Source organism: Dendropsophus ebraccatus, chromosome 6 (genome assembly GCF_027789765.1).
Source record: "Dendropsophus ebraccatus isolate aDenEbr1 chromosome 6, aDenEbr1.pat, whole genome shotgun sequence".
In the NCBI taxonomy this organism is placed as follows: Eukaryota; Metazoa; Chordata; class Amphibia; order Anura; family Hylidae; genus Dendropsophus; species Dendropsophus ebraccatus.
In genome coordinates, this window is record NC_091459.1 from 88,810,952 (window position 1) to 88,828,992 (window position 18,041).

General features: G+C 37.4%; 1 protein-coding gene across 2 annotated transcripts in view; it reads left to right on the plus strand.

Annotated features, from left to right (window-relative positions):
- Nucleotides 1–255: 255 nt before the first annotated feature.
- Nucleotides 256–18,041, plus strand: part of PAX3 (paired box 3) — a 47,859-nt gene continuing 30,073 nt past the window's right edge. Inside the window, exons 1-4 of one of the 2 annotated variants that reach the window (XM_069973869.1) lie at nucleotides 256–454; nucleotides 3,072–3,307; nucleotides 4,460–4,589; nucleotides 6,183–6,317. In XM_069973869.1, coding sequence (XP_069829970.1) covers nucleotides 370–454; nucleotides 3,072–3,307; nucleotides 4,460–4,589; nucleotides 6,183–6,317 — 586 coding nt within the window. In that variant the 5' untranslated portion in view covers nucleotides 256–369. The remainder of the gene's footprint in view (nucleotides 455–3,071; nucleotides 3,308–4,459; nucleotides 4,590–6,182; nucleotides 6,318–18,041) is intronic. The other variant, XM_069973870.1, reaches the window with a different exon arrangement.

Below are 18,041 nucleotides of genomic sequence, written 5' to 3' on the forward strand. Positions count from 1 at the left end.
CTGCTCTCCCCCATTAGGAAGCAATGTGCCGTGTGATGTGCCGCACTGATAGCCGCACTGATAGCCGCGGATAGTGAGCAGCACTGTGCAGGATGGGAAGAGAAAGTACAGGGAGCCTGGACCAATCAGAGCAGCGCCCTGAGGACGGGACACGCCCCCCGCCGGCCAATAGCAGCCACAGGCTCCTGATGCAGCCCGGCTTGAAAGAACTAATAAATACTCCCAAGGAGGTTTCCTTCCACTCGGTACCATCCACACCAAGGAGCTGTGTGAGTGTCCACAGGAGGAGTCCATCCACACTGAGAGCCCACTCACACCACAGTGTACACCACGACTGGAGGCTGGGGGCACTGGGACACTTACCCCACAATGACAAGCCTGGCTGGAGCTGTGCCCAGAATGATGAGACCAGCTCCGGGACAGAACTACCCCAGGAGTGGATTCCCACTAGAAGGTACAGAACTGACCAAACCCTGCGACCTCCTATTATACTCTATCCACTCCATATGGCGGGGACAGTCAGGATTAACATTACACAAGTGCAGCACTGGAGCACTGTGTATGGAATAGAAGTAATCGATAGGTGTTATAGATCTCTAGCAAAGCAAAATGAGCAAAGAAAATCTGTTCCTCAATGTATAGAGCTGTGTCTCCTATTACTACTTATAGTACATGCTATTATCTATGTTATTATTACCTATAATACATGTCATCTACTATGTTATTATTATTACCTATAGTACATGCTATTATCTATGTTATTATTACCTATAGTACATGTCATCTACTATGTTGTTATTACTTATAGTACATGCTATTATCTATGTTATTATTACCTATAGTACATGTCATCTACTATGTTGTTATTATTACTTATAGTACATGCTATTATCTATGTTATTATTACCTATAGTACATGTCATCTACTATGTTGTTATTACTTATAGTACATGTCATCTACTATGTTATTATTACCTATAGTACATGCTATTGTCTATGTTATTATTACCTATAGTACATGTCATCTACTATGTTATTATTACCTATAATACATGTCATCTACTATGTTGTTATTATTACCTATAGTACATGTTATTATCTATGTTATTATTACCTATAGTACATGTCATCTACTATGTTATTATTACCTATAGTACATGTCATCTACTATGTTATTATTACCTATAGTACATGTCATCTACTATGTTATTATTACTTATAGTACATGTCATCTACTATGTTATTATTACTTATAGTACATGTCATCTACTATGTTATTATTACTTATAGTACATGTCATCTACTATGTTGTTATTACTTATAGTACATGTCATCTACTATGTTATTACCACCTATAGCACATATTATTTTCTATGTATTTACTACCTATAGTACATGTCAGTTATTACCACCTATAGTACATATCATTTTCTATGTATTTTATCCTCACCTCTCCTATCGAAATAATATTGTGACTATATGTTTCATTATGTCTAGATAATTATCTACGTATCTACCTATAGATCTGTCCTATGTCATAAAGCTTGTGATCCAGTTATTTTATCTATTTTGGTCTATTCAGTGTATTATAATGTATGTATTTAATGTAATTATATTTATAAATAATATATATGAGTATATATATATATATATATATATATATATATATATATTAAAATGTATTTATAACTGGATCAAATAATTAGGTAGCTAATTGTCATTTTTAAACTTTGCTGAAGTTTTGTGTTTATATATCAAAGTGTTATAAAGTTAATTAATTAATATCTGTTATGGTGCGTTTACATAGGCAGATTTATCTGACAGATTTTTGAAGCCAAAGCCAGGAACAGACCATAAACAGGGAACGGGTCATAAAGGAAAGACTGAGATTTCTCCTCTTTTCAAATCCATTCCTGGCTTTGGTTTCCAAAATCTGTCAGATAAATCTGTCTGTGTAAACGCACCATTAGCAACACTAATTATTTATAATGTAATAATGTATGTACTTCTCAATTGTTTATCAGTATAGTTATGTAATCTATCTATATATTTATATGTATTACCTATATACAGACACACACACACACACATATATATATATATTTTTTTAATAAATAAATAAATATCTATCTATATGGATATTAGATAGCTAATGTCATGACCTGATAGTTTATCTAAGTATCTGTATATTTACCATGTAATTATCAGGATGACTGTAGTGGGCTCCTGCAGGATAGGACCATTTCCCAGTCCCTGGGGTGTCCCATTTCTGTACATTGTGGATTAGGGTTATGATTATTTTATGAAAGCGCAGAACTCTGTCTACAGTCTCATCCTGGGCACCAGCACTTCTGCCTGTCACTCATCTCCCCCACAACTCCTCTCCACATGATGACTCAATGATCTATAGATCAACATATTAACCAATAATCGCTCCAGCCGGATGTTATTCATTACACTGCATTTTGTGCAGCCCAACTCTATCTATCTATCTATCTATCTATCTATCTATCTATCTATCTATCTATCTCCTATCTATCTTCTATCTCCTATCTATCTATCTATCTATCTATCTATCTATCTATCTATCTATCTATCTATCTATCTCCTATCTATCTATCTCCTATCTACTATCTATCTATCTATCTATCTATCTATCTATCTATCTATCTATCTCCTATCTATCTATCTATCTATCTATCTATCTATCTATCTATCTATCTATCTACTGTATCTATCTATCTATCTATCTATCTATCTATCTATCTATCTATCTATCTATCTCCTATCTATCTATCTATCTATCTATCTATCATCTATCTATCTATCTATCTATCTATCTATCTATCTATCTCCTATCTATCTATCTCCTATCTATCTATCTATCTATCTATCTATCTATCTATCTAAAGTAATATCTTCCACAGTAATACATCAGTAATCATACTTCTTTGTACTTGTGTTATACATATTTAGTGTCTGTGTTATGTAAATGTAGATGGATGTTAGGATTGTAAATGTAAATACAGAACATTCCATTAACTCTTTATCTGGTATCTTTTAACGTACAGTGTCCACTCCTCTAGGCCAAGGCAGAGTGAACCAGCTGGGTGGAGTGTTCATCAATGGCAGACCCCTGCCCAACCACATCAGGCATAAGATAGTGGAGATGGCCCACCATGGCATCCGCCCCTGTGTCATCTCCCGCCAGCTCCGGGTGTCCCATGGCTGTGTCTCCAAGATCCTGTGCAGGTACCAGGAGACCGGCTCCATCCGGCCAGGGGCCATCGGGGGCAGCAAACCCAAGGTGAGAAGCCAGCTCTAACCCCCCCCCCCCCCCCCCCCCCCCAACTGTATATAATGCCTGACAGGTCTGCTTCACTATAATACATGGAGGAAGTGCTAAAGGACCCAGATCATGCTCACCTGCTCCATTCATGGCTACAGCAGCTACAGTAGCTATTGGTATTCATTGCTGAAAAAAGAGACACGTAAACTAATATATATATATATATATATATATATATATATATATATATATATATATATTTTATTTTATTTTTTAATTTCATGTGAGTAGTTTTATAAGAATCGACAAGTGAAACTTTAGATCAACAGGTGTATAGATTTTTATTTAGAAAAGAGAAAAATGGTTTTGTACAATACAGTATAATATATGACTATATATTATAACTATTTAGCAATATGGATGACATGAGAGGGATGGAGCATATACACATGACATATGCTGCTTATCCGATCAATAGACACAGATGACCCCTAGTCAAACTGCTGGGGAATTCTTTTGGGATTTTCTGTAGGACTGTATCTCCTGTCTGTCTGTCTGTGACTTTTTTTTTTTTTTATCTATCTATCTATCTATCTATCTATCTATCTATCTATCTATCTATCTATCTATCTCCTATCTATCTATCTATCTATCTATCTATCTATCTATCATCTATCTATCTAATAATTATAAATGTGATTATTCCTCGATGTTCTATGTTCTATCTAGTGGGTGCTGGCGTGCACGTGTACTGGACACATATTGCTTTTTTTTTTTACATAATTACTTGTGGTGTAGATATAGTATATGCATTTATATACACACTTCTGGAGATAATATATCTATTTATATATACATACATGAAAACTAGTATCTGCATTTATACACACTTTTGGAGAATTAGTTATCTATGTTATTATACAGACTTCTGGACATTTGTAGCTGTATATACATTTATACACATACATGGACATTAGTAGTTATATATACATATATACACAGTTCTGGACATAAGATAGCTCTCTATTTATATACATACATGGACATTATTAGTCATCTATGTTATTATACAGACTTCTGGACATTAGTAGCTGTATATACATTTATACACATTCGTTTATTAGTCATCTAGCTGATTACTTATAGTTCTTCTTTGCTTTGCTCCTAAAGCAGGTGACCACTCCGGACGTGGAGAAGAAGATCGAGGAGTACAAGAGGGAGAACCCGGGTATGTTCAGCTGGGAGATCCGGGATAAGCTGCTGAAGGACGGGGTGTGTGATCGTAACAGCGTCCCGTCAGGTAGAGCCGCCATCCACAATCCATCCACAGCTCCTCATCCATCTCTATTAGAGCGGCAGCATCACTTATAGGCAATTACATGTATTGATCGCAGCACCAGTGGAGCCATCCCGGGCATGAAATATTAACAAGGCCTGTCTGTGCTCCATCCCCTGCCGCCTGCAGGTTACTCCAGCCCCTAATGTGCCCCTGCACTGCTCCCCACTCACACAGCCCTCACTGCTATACTGCTCAGAGCACGAAGAATTGCTTCATTACATGGAATTAGGCTTCCCAATAGTTGTAGAAATGTTTCTGTCAACTGTTTAGATAATGATATCAACAGCAAGTAAAGTACTACTATCACTACTTAAATTCATACTATTATTATTATTATTATTATTATTATTATTATTATTATTATTAATAATAATAATAATAATAATAATTTGATTTATAATAATAGCAACAACAACAACAATGTATATATCTAAACCAAAATAATCCATTGCATTTACACTCTGGTTCAACATTTTTTTTCTAGATTATGAATATAATAATAATAATAATAATAATAATAATAATAATAATATATACATACATATATAATATATACATATAATATACATATATAATTAATTGTATCCGCTGTATGGGTAGAAACTTATATAACATGAAAACAGGAAATATATAGATCATTAAATGACTATTAATTTTTAGATTTTTTTATATTATTGTTATATTATTATTATTACTATTATTATTGCTATTATTATTATTATTATTATTACTGATAGAAGTGACAGCAGCAGCAGGGTTATTTGTATGGTTGTATTATAAATTGCAGTGACTAGGAATAATAGTATAATTTTTATTTTTTAATTATTTTTTTACAGATCTGTCTTAATATCTGCTTTAAAATAAAGTCGATCTACCTATGTGATCTATCTATCTATCTATTAATTATCTATCTAAAATATATCTATTTATTATCTATCTCCTATCTATCTGCTATCTATCTATCTATCTATCTATCTATCTATCTATCTATCTCCTATCTATCTATCTATCTATCTATCTATCTCCTATCTATCTCCTATCTATCTCCTATCTATCTATCTATCTATCTATCTATCTGTCTATCTATCTATCTATCTATTATCTATCTATCTATCACCTATCTAATTATTATCTAATTATATCTAAAATATATCTATCTATCTATCTATTTATCTAAAATCTATCTATCTATCTATTATCTATCTATCACCTATCTAATTATTATCTATCTAAAATATATCTATCTATCTATCTATCTATCTATCTAAAATCTATCTATCGATCTATCTATCTATCTATCTATCTATCTATCTATCTATCTATCTTTCTATCTATCCATCTATCTCTATCTATTTATTGTCTATCTATCTATCTATCTATCTATCTATCTATCTATCTATCTATCTCTATTATTTATCTATGATCTATCTATTAATTATCTATCTCCTATCTATCTCATTTCACGTCACTCACGTAAACAAGTCTATAGAATATCTGTAATAATCATGCATGATACTTCCCATTGATGGCGACTACAACCCTTTCCTCCTCCAGTCAGTTCTATTAGCCGCATTCTGAGGAGTAAATTTGGAAAAGGTGAAGAGGACGATGTGGAACTAGAGAGAAAGGAGCAGGAGGAGCAGGAGAAGAGGGCAAAGCACAGTATAGACGGGATCCTGCGAGAGAGAGGTACAGTGCTCTCTATACTATCTGCTCTCTCTATTCTACTTGTTGATGAGAATTCATGACTATATGCTGCACTATATCTTGTATCCTGCTCATGCCTAGGTACAGTGTATTGCTCCGCAGAGGGCTATATACTCCTCAGCCATTGCAGGGTTTGGAAGTTTAGTTTGTGTTGTGGCTTTTTGTTGCTGGAGGGTCTGTGTATTGTATTCCCATTGTATATGTCATCATGGAGAGCTTTCCTGTTGTGTTTTGTGTGCTGTGAGTGTACACTGGACATTGTAAACTACTGATTTGTGTTGTGTTTCTAGCAGTAATCAGGGGTAATGTGTAACCAAGGTGTCAGGGCAATTGCTCCTTTTACACCTATTAGCACAGATCAAAGGCCTTAATTTCCCAGTCTACCTCTAAGGAGACCTGGGTATTGTCATATGATGGCAGGGGAAGATGGTCATATGGGGGATGGGCGGGGTTAATAATGGGAAAGAAACCTTACAGAGCCTTGCAGCTTAGTTTTAGACATCAATAGGAAACCACAGGAGTTCCAAATTCTGTTCTGTGAGGAGCTGGGGTTGGGGGGAGGGTCAACCACAACTTTTCTGTTTCCCCCAGAAGTTATATTAAAGAGTATCTGTAACTGTCATCTGACCCAGCTTAGCCCATTCTTCTCCTTCCCCATTCATTCAAAGGCCCACTGGCCCAGATTGTGCCCTCACCTTAACCCCTTTAGTGCCTGTCAGCCCCGCAACAGTGAATATTGAAATCATATACTTCCTTCACAATACACAAACTTATTTCAGCTGTTTAGGGGCTTTGATAATAATTCGATTCAAAGAGAAACATTTGTCCCAAAATAAATTGGAAACAGGATTTGTGTAATTCTTCCAAGCTACATGATAAAGTTATGTGGGCATTAAATAATAATAATAATAATAATAATAATAATAATAATAATAATAATAATAATATATCTATCTATTAAAGCATAATGTTATTAGTCTAGAAAAATATAGCAGGTATGACTATAAACAAATAGGCCTGGGATGATGTAGATACCAGTAGGTACCTTGAAACTGAAGCATAGTCACAGCCTTAGCAGGTAGGCCTTAGCTTGGACAGGTTAAGATTATACTGAAAGCTTCAACTTGAGCAGGTGCTATTTTATGTGAATAGGTAGATCCGTTTGGGGCAGGTAGCCTCACTTTTGGATAGTTAGACAATAGAATGGACTGGTGGACCTAGTTTGGGACAGGTGGTGCGGCGTAGGACAAGTAGATTCAGTTTAGGACAGGTAGACATGGCTTAGGACAGGTAGACATGGTTTTGGAAGGGTACAGACAGTTTAGGACAGGTAGGCTAAGCTTGGGTAGGTAGGCTCAGTTTGGCCAGGTAGGCTTAGTTGGGGCACATAAGCTCAGCCTGGGCAGGTAGGCTTAGCTTGAGACCTCTTTTACATTGTAGGTCTTGACAGTGAGTGCAGCCCATTCCTTCTTCAGGGTAATGAGGCAGTTGAAGCCCGGCTGTACTAAAGCGAGCAGTATCTGCATATAGGCACTAGAGGGGACAAAAAGTACCAAATGAGCTGGTCAAACATTTGTACAACTTTTCCATAGATGACAAAGGAGCCTCTCCATACACGATCTACACTTGGAGATGAACTTGGGGGACAAAGGGAGGAGAGTCCATTGAAACTCACACTTTAGCTCTGCTCAGACAAAGCTTCAGCTAGAAGCAGCTTGGCATGGACAAAGGAAGGCCTGCCTTTCTTATAATTCAAGGAGAAAAGAGTGAGAAAGCTGCCTCACAAAAGCCTCAGAAAAGACATTATGGGCTTGCAATGAGGGATGAATAATTCAATAGCCACTGCTACTGAGAGTTTTATGGACTCTTTACTGGGGAAGAAAAAAGGCCACTTTTACCTACAAAATGTCTCTAGCTGTCATAGGGTGCACAGGACTAGTGAAAAGAGAGTTACTGAACCATTAACCCTTGTGTACTGCATGCATGACTGCTTCATAAGGAGTGCTACATGGATGCATGGATGGACGGATGGACGGATGGAGAAATAGATACATAGACAGATACATAGAGTGGGTAGATAAGTAGATTGATGTACAGAAAATAGATCTGCAGATTGATATACAGACAGATAATAGACTCTATTCCTATCAGTAGTTTGCATTACCCAGCCATAGATAATACATTCTCTCCTGGTATCACATGTTGCTGGCCCATGCATTCACAACAAATGGAGATCATTAGGGAAAAACTAGCAGAGTTAAAAAGAAAAGTTTTTTTTTGTTTCTGCTTTTGATTTCAGTTCAAGAAGTAGAGAAATCTCCAAAGCCTAAGAAATAAATGCCACCAGCTCTGTGAGAAGTAATGTTCCCATTTCCCAGCACTGTACATTAACCCTTCACAGTGCAATCTGGTGGCCATTACACACACACACACACACACACACACACACACACTTATGTAGTTGGTGTCAGGCCACATTCAAACTTATTCATTTAGACGTGTGAAACTTTACTGTCTGCGTGCATTGTTTTACAACAGTTGTTACACGTACAAAGCTTGCTGGCCTGATTTTTTTTTTTTTTTTTTTATCCTGGATTTACTTATCCAGAAGTCACAGGCAGCTTATATATTTGTACAGATGCAATGAATCATAAAGATTATAAGTCATACATGTCACAGCCCAGAATGCTGATAGGAAAACTTCCATGTGAGCAGTCATTTTTTTATAGACTGTGCAGAAATTTGTGGATGGTTCGCAACCCTGATCCATGCACCATTGGCTGCATTGTGCAATATACAATGGACTCAACAAGTGAACAGCCAATACAAAAAATAGACCCACTTGGCAATCTTTGATGCACATGAAGTGCAAATGTGAACGTTCCTTCATAGGTCAATATGAGGTCTGTAAGGTGAATGTAGGGTGATGCCTTTAGGTCGTCTATTCTTTCTTATTGATATTTTATGCTAGGTGTAAAACACCCTGGTTGACCAGCTACAGGTTTCTTACCTATGTAAATGTTTATTGGCTTTTTATTTTTGGTTGCTCAGTTGGTGATCTGTGGGTTTTTCAGGAGCATTTTGTGTGCAGGGTGAACAATACATCACTTGGCCTTTGTTGTGTAGTTTATTACTGCTTTGTTTCACTTCTAAGAGGGATTTCACATGGTGTGCGGATTGCTTCTGGCAAAGCTGAGCAGAAATCCATTCAAATAGTGTTTTGTAATTTCTCATTAAAGGTTTTATTATCCCCCTTAAACAACATTTACAGAATGTGTTCGCCATGTAGAAAAATGACCAGTTACACATTAGTTCATTGTCAATGAATTGATACCTGAGGCCTGAAGTTAATCTGAAGTCATCTCTATGGAAAGCCATTGCAGGCTACATATTGGCTGAAACATTTACATAGACTTTGTAATATTTACTATCCTTCTGATATTACGTGTACCATATTTGAATCTATCGGCTTTGGTAACAATGCTGAGAGTAATGACTCTATTAGGAGTTGCATACTACTATGTTCGAGTAATACAGGCCTTCTTGTGTGGTGTTGAGTATGGGCCACTGATTTGCTATAATGGGAGATAGCCTGATTCTTGGTTCTCAGTGTCCCCATCATCTACTTTGTCTTCATTGGGTCCTGTAAATATTTCTGTAGCTGCTCAGTGTGACATTTACAGCTCTGCTGAGCGTATTCCAGGCCTGGCAGCTGAATGGGCCCCTCTGTTCCCCCATGCAGAGTGGATCTGGCCCCCAGGCGGCGTCACAATGCATTTGTCCCTGGTCAGGCGCTCAGCCCCAATAGACTCTCTGCTAACTCTTCCCTATGTGAGAGCTCTGTAGGCAGATTAAATTGACTCCTTTCTTCCTCTCTCACTTTCATCTCGCACCATCCCCGCCCTCTCTAGCCCTGGGCGAACATTCGTGAAATTTCTGCAGCCTCCCCTTATTTCTTTTATTTAACCCCTCGTCCTCCATCGCAGACATTGTATCCGCAGAATGAAGGCAACTTGGAAGTGTTGTCCAGAGAGACACTAGCGGGGAAGGGGGGGGGGGTCATCGGACACAGGGATATGGCTGAGAGAGTAGAGGTTAGGATTTCTTCTTAAGGCAACTGAATGTATTAGAAGAGTTGCTTGTATATATAAAGATACATAGTTGAAATTTGGTTTGGTCAGATTAACTTGGATTCAGCTTTTTTTTAATTTAATTTTTTTTATTTAATGGACTAACTATGCAGTATTTCAGTGTTTGTTGCATGCGGCGATCATGTCTGTGACCCTCTTGGGGAGTTCATGAGGATAAGACGTCAGAAACTGGCGGGCACAGGCACAGACTGTTGTAAGATGATAGAGCCCACTCTCCAGGGAGAGGGACTGGTTGTGGTCGCAGGATGTGGACAACAGAGCAGTGTTGTATATGACACACGACTGCCAGTGCAGAGCTTAAATATTTACATGTAACCTGACAATAAGGGACTTGTTCCTCACTCTTCAACTTGTTGCTTACTAGTGTGGAGGCAAGATGGTCATCCTGATAGAGCCCATCACCCACACTGCTCTCACTGCTTTCCCTAGCCTCCTATACAGACCTATGGGGCTGACACTCAATGTACAGCTCTCAGTGTCCTTATCACTTCTCATCAGATATTGCATCCTCTGTCCTGATATACAATACAGGGTACCCACAGTGGCCCCATTTCACACTATGCTCTGCCTTAAACCATATGTCCTATACTATATATTTCCCAAGCACTTTATATTCTATTTATTGTCTTGGTATTAATTTCCAGCATGGTTGCCTTGCAGCACTGGTGTCCTTGGTTCAAATCTAACGAAGCCTTTCTTCCTTCATGGTGTGATCCCATAAGGATACACATACATTTTCCCACCAGTGAGGTTGACCCTCTACGGCTGCCATATGCAGTGGATTGTCCCCTCTGTAGTTATGCAGCTTATTACATTCATAGTTTATTACAAAGGCTTAGTTCTGATTTTCCACCTTCAAATGACTTGTTTTCCTCTATAAACATGTGCTAGTGCTTAGTCCTGCACGGCAGCACAGACAAGCTCTAGGGATAATTTTCCAGCATCTACTTGTTGATTTAATGTATATTTGTGCATGCATTTATTATGAAGATTCATCTTCCAGGCAGCCTGAGATTGCTTTATGGCCGTAGAACTAAAACTGCCAGCAAGAATTTGGTAAATTAGCATTTCAGCAGTTTATAAATGATTCAAGTCTGCGCTGATTTTCAGTAGTCGGTTTCTCAATAACTTTACATTGCTGTAGAAAATCTTTGCTGACCATGTTGATGCTCCTTTAAAATAACTGATTCATGATTTATTAATGCTGGCTCTGGATTTACATGCTGAGTGGATTTATTTAGCGTGGGGAGATAATGTCTTCTTATGCTAGATATACAATGCGTAGAAGTGAAGCCGATCAAATTATACATAGGCGCAATGGTCGCAATTTTGGCTTGTGGCAGCCGTTCCACTCTGATCCTACTTGACTACATTTAATGCACCGTAAAGCAAAAATTACCAGTGTCGTACTGCAAGACTTTATCTATCTATCTATCTATCTATCTACCGTTAAGCTTTATATTGCTACTTTTTATAGGTATAGGTGGAGCGCAGTGTAAGATCATAGCCTTGCAAGTACTTTGAAATAATTCTTCTATGGGGTACTTGGTTTGGAAGAAACTGTTCTCCATAGGTGACCAGTGTTGAATAATTTGCAGCATTCATTATTTCCTTTAAGGCTGGGTCCATATATATCAGTTGCCTCCAGTGACTACAAAATGCAAAATGCCTCATTGGTCATCACACCTTTTCACCCTTTTTTACTGAAAAGTTTAAAAGCCAGATGGGAAAATACTGCTGGAGCTGTTTTCCTATTGATAACAATGTGATTGGTTCTGGCATCAGTTTGCCTCTGGCCTTTTACTACGACACCAAAACAATTTGCGGTATCATTGCAGAAGCATAGTTATAGCATACGGTTCAGGGAAGAAACAGAGCGCTGCACCTCACACCTATGGCTGATACTAGTGCCCCTAGGCTAAATAAAAAACACATCAGAATTTTGTGTATGAATAGTTATAGCATAGTTTTAGCATAGTTTTGTTTGGACAAATCCTAATAATATTGGGTCAGCCGGTCATTCCTATGCTATTTACATATAGTGATCACCACGATCGGAAGGGTCTGATGATTTTTTCCACATTGATTTTATTTACGAAGTCAAGTCTAGAAGTGTTCACATTAAGTCACATTCGCACAATGTCCTAGAAGTGGAAACCCTCCCCTATGTATTGTAAGGCTTGTGGTACAGAGAATGGATCATGCTAGCTGGTGGAAAAGCCGCAGCCTGCCAGCCAGTGTTCAGTACATAGACCACTGGTCTTGGTAGCATGCAGCAGGCATATGGTTAATCCTGAGTGTATATACAGCAAAGAGGACAGTAAAAGGTAATTAAGTTGTTTTAATACCTCATCTTAGGGGCTGCTTTACAGCTGTTTTACAAGCAGACATTATAATGTGAAAAGGATGTTTTTAAGTAGTCTCTCTGGGCAAATATTGATTAAGTAGTTGTTTGTTGATACCTTTGTCGCTTCTCAAAGAGTCAGTGGCTTTGCCTCTTGTGTTTTATCTGCCATTGTTATTGGTATCTAATGAGATCAAAGGGGGATCATTTCAATGTATCTGACTTGGAAAATCCTACTAGACCATAAGCCCCTTAGTGGATTTTTGGCTGATCACTGGTGTCTATATATCTGGAGTCAGATTAATTATACTTCAAACACTCCACCAAAGATCCTGACCCCTCTCATTTAATATTGCCTTATACATACATATACATATATGATTTAAAAAAACATTTTTTTTGTATTTATCATCTGTGAGCTAATTTTTACTTCAAAATTCACCCTAAACTAAATTCAATGCATTTTTAATTTAAATAAAGAATTTGTGACCTTTATTTAAATTTCCAAATTTTGAAAGTTTTGTTCACATTTAATAAATCAAGAAAATAAAACGACCTAAGATATAATAAGACAACCTAAGATATAAATAAGACTACCTGATGGATCTTCGAAAAATTTACATAAGTTATTTCCCCAGCGAGATCCAAATATGCTTTAATTTATTTACACTATCCAGTTATTTATCAACAGCTTTGCGACTACTATTACTTTTTTCACTTGCCCTTTGGATTAGGTTTTTGCACAGTATTATTTCTGTAAATTAGAGTCAGGGCTGTTTAATATAAAATTGGCCTGAGCTGTTTAGGCTATGTTCACACAACGTCAATAATGGAGAAAAAACGTCCGATTTCGCTATATAAAAAAAAGTTTTTGCCGCAATTTAACTGACTGCAATGCCGTCCAATGCGCACAATGCATTGAAAAACGGACGTTTTTGCCGCAGACGTCAAAATAATGAACATGAGCATTATTTTTGGACGTTTTTTGCAAATAGCGGACGTTTTTTATTAGTTGTTCACGCACAGTTCTTCTTTTGTCACCATTCTTTCTCCGTTTTTACTATTAAATTCAATGGATTTTTCAATTAAGCCACAACCAAAGGGCAATTAGTAACCCCAAACTAAAATAATGTGCAAACACCCGTTATTGCACTAAGGGGAGGCCAGGCTTCTAAAAACGTCCGTTATTTTAAACTCAAAATAACGGACGTCATTTTAAATGGAGCTGAAAAAAACGTTGTGTGAACATAGCCTTATACTGATGGTTTGTTGTCAGTTCACAAGTGGTTAGTGCAGATACACAGTAGAAAAGAGGATGTTTATTCACAGCCAAGTAAAATACATATCAGCAATAAAAAATATACATAGCATATTAGGGTTGCTGTAAAGATTCAATCACACCTGCAGTTTGTCACGCTGTGTTTTTTTTATAATCAAAGCCAGGAGTGGATTCATAATGGGAAATATGGGAATTATTTTATAGTGAATATATCCTTTAATTTATTCTTGGGGATAGGTAAAATAATAGCTATTGCACAAGAAAATACATGAGGGATATTTGCAATGATTTTCTATATAGAATATCACTCCTGTTATTTCACATATCTGACTATGAATGCCCCATTATCAACAAGTGTCCCACTGGGAAAATAACAATAGTCGTATCATCTCTTCCTATCTAAGGAAATTGTTAGAAGTGGTAATCAGAGGACGAAACAAATGAAAGACTCCAATGATTTTAGGGTCAATTCACATACGGAAGATTTGCTGCATTTGTCTTATTCAGGTGAATTTGGCTTGCAGAAATCTTGGCTTGCAAATATTTTAAGGATGAAGACCTTCCCAGATTCTAAAGGAACTATTAGAATTTCAGACCCTCCTGCTCTCCATTGTAGACATATGGTAATTGTTTCTAATCAGTAGAAGGCTTATTAATAATTAGTGCAGTTTACTGTACTGCTATTACTATTACTGTGGCATGGTGCATGGTTAGAGGGAAGAAGCACATGGGTATAACTTTCCTATACGCCCCCCCCCCCCAGTCCCTGATTTACGAAGTAAACTGCGATAATTAGGCGGATAGTTCTAATGATCTCTTTGGAGTATCGATGTCATTCTGAATTAGCGCTAATGAGCAGTTATTGGCAGGCTCTGCCTCCACTGATACCAGCCTAGAAGCATGGCAAAAGTGAATAAAATTGTTTTAGTAGACAAGGTGACATCTGCGTGTAATGCATTATAATGTGAATTAAGTGACTGATACTGCATCTACTGCGGGGACAGTGAATAGTAAGGATGCCAGTGTTCCAGTGGTTGTTATTTATCTGTGTTGTTATTTGATGACACATTGCTAATCTGTTTATTAGCATATACTGCTTCTTCCAAAATACTAATAAATCCACCTTTTTCTTCCTACTTTTTGAAAATCAGCCCTTTTAGCCCCTTTTAACATCTTTTTGGGGATTGCAGTTAAGAAGTTAAATTTAATTTATGTTAAAAAAGGTTGAATGGCGGCAAGGAAATAAAACCATGTGTAAACAACTGAAAATAATGGCCGTTGTTCACAAAATAACCCGCAAATTAATGTTATGGACATCAATTTGTTGGCCGCTGTGAACAACGGCCGTTATTCTGTACATTGTGTGAACAGACAGATGTTGTTTGCATAGACTTCAATGGGAATCATTAAAAAATGAAAACTTTTAAAAAATAAATTTCAGTGGACATTATTTTGCAAAAAAAAAACAACGTATGAACATAGCCTCAGTCAATATTTTCTATGGAGGTGAATTGAGGCCAGAACAGCTGATTACCACAGTGAGTTGCAGTTAGTCCCGTCACGGTTGAATTGGTTCACATACACGTGAAGCTGACGGGTGTGATGTAATGAGTTTGAATAGGACACTACATTATGTGAAGTTGCACTGACAGCTGGTCTTAAGTGCTAGAGGATAAAAGTCTATAAAAACTACTTTTACCTACTTTTCACTTTCGCTTTGTAGGTGTATCTGAGCTAAGTTTCTCATTTAACTCTTTCCTACATCATGATAGCCCACTGGCTTAATGCAGCTATTCCATTAAGTAACCTGGGATCTCCCGACATGATAGGATGAGAATTAGTGCAGAATTACAGACTCTAATTGGCTACATCTACAAACATAAAATGGATAAAGTCTATCAATCCTTTGATAAAAAATAATCTCATATTCATTGCATAAATTATAGGTTTTAAGTTAAGGATTATCTGTTTATTGCAGAACAGCCATTAGGTATCACATGATATAAAAACCTATAAGATTGTCAGTGGATAGACCGCCTCCTCCATGTAGCCCACCTTATATTATTTCCCTTATTTTTATCTTAGGATAGATATATGTTTATCCCAGGCAGGTTTAAATGATTTTCCAACCACATCTGCTGGACATTTATTCCAAGCAAGGTAAATGCCATTTTCGCCGCCATTACAGTAAGGGTCCTATTACACAGAATCAGGCCGATTTAGCAGATTATCACTCCTTGTAATAAAGTGATCAGCTGATGACAACGATCATAGGCTGATTGTGTTTTTTCTTCCTCTGGACCTAAAATCATTGGCAATCGACGTGCAATACGTGTAATAGCCATGCACGGCTGTCGGCAGATGAATGATAAACTCTCAGGCAGACTGAGCAGCCTGTGACTTCAGAGACCGGCTCTTAAGTTGTAATGGTGGTTGCAGGGAGCGTGGAGAAGACAGGAAGACACCAGGAAGCGGGGAGAAGTAATGTATACAGTTTACTATTTATTATATACAGTAAGGTATATAGTAAACAATGTAATATGCTCAGTAAATCTAGCAGATCACTCGATTACTAATGTGATTGGCCCATGTTATACAGCCCTTACACAGTGGGTGGCACAGTTTACCCAGACTTAAATGGCAAATCTGCCAGTAATCTGGAGCTAAGTATTCATTACTTCTTATCACTACAGTCTGATAGAGCTTCTACATGAACTGTAGTGGTAGCCATATTAGTTCTCACTTGTCACCTGACTTTGTCACCTGATTGTAAATGTATTGACAGAATGTGACAACTTAATAAACTCATAGTCAATGGTTGTAGATATAAGTGCTCAGGTACTTCTATTGTTACAAATACCTCTACTTTTACTCACACTGCCAATACAGATAATACTAGCATGACCCTGGAAAGCCTTGTACTGCTTGTATATCCATAACTATGGTTCCCTTAACTCTTTCCAAGAACATTTGCCAGCCGGGTTATTTTATAAGTATAAAATGATGAAAAATAAAGTAAGATGAAAAAAAAATAAACAAAAAGAAAAACACATGTCTGGGTTACAAATATGCTAACTCTGCTGATATTTCATAGCATTTTCCATTCTTAAAGGGAAGTGACACCAGTTCTTGGTATGTAGAGCTGCACAGAGACTCCTCCGGCTCACGGCCGGGAGCAGCACTGAAGTGGTTACACAAGGAAATATTTGCTGCATGCAAACATACCATCTCAACAATTAAATCCCTACACCCTGATTAAAAGAAAGACATCGCTATTAACTTGTGTGTTTGGGCAGCTTTATGGGAATGTAGGAAAATCAGCCTTGACATAAACCATTCATGAAGACTCAGGAGGAAAAAGAGACATATAATTGGTTATTATGATGTACATTTAAATAAGTTCCCCTAAGAACAGGCTCTGTTGTGAGATGAGACTGAGATTAGACTCTGCTTACAGAGCTGAAATATATACAAGAAACATAAGACTCAAAGGCTGGGTTGTCCAAGTACGGAGGTATTAAGTGTATAGCAGACAGAGCCCGAGACTCGGCGCAAAGAATTATGTCCATGACAACTTGCGGAATGAAAATCAGGAGTTAAAAGTATCTGTATTATTTTTATAGCGCCAACATGTTCTTCTGCGTCGTATGCAAATTCTCTTCACTTTTTTCCTATTCCCACTGGGGCTCACAATTTAATTTCCCTATCTCAACCACACTGGGGTCAATTTCATAGGAAACCAATTGACCTATCAGTATGTTTTTGGAATGCGGGAGGAAACTGTAGAACCTGGCGGAAACCCACGCAAACACAAGCAAACTCCATGCAGATGTTGCCCCACGTGGCTATCCCTGGTCTGTGTTTTTATAAGATGCCTGCTGTCTTGTGAATGTCTTAAAATGGCCATAGATGGAGAGATATTTTTCTGGTTT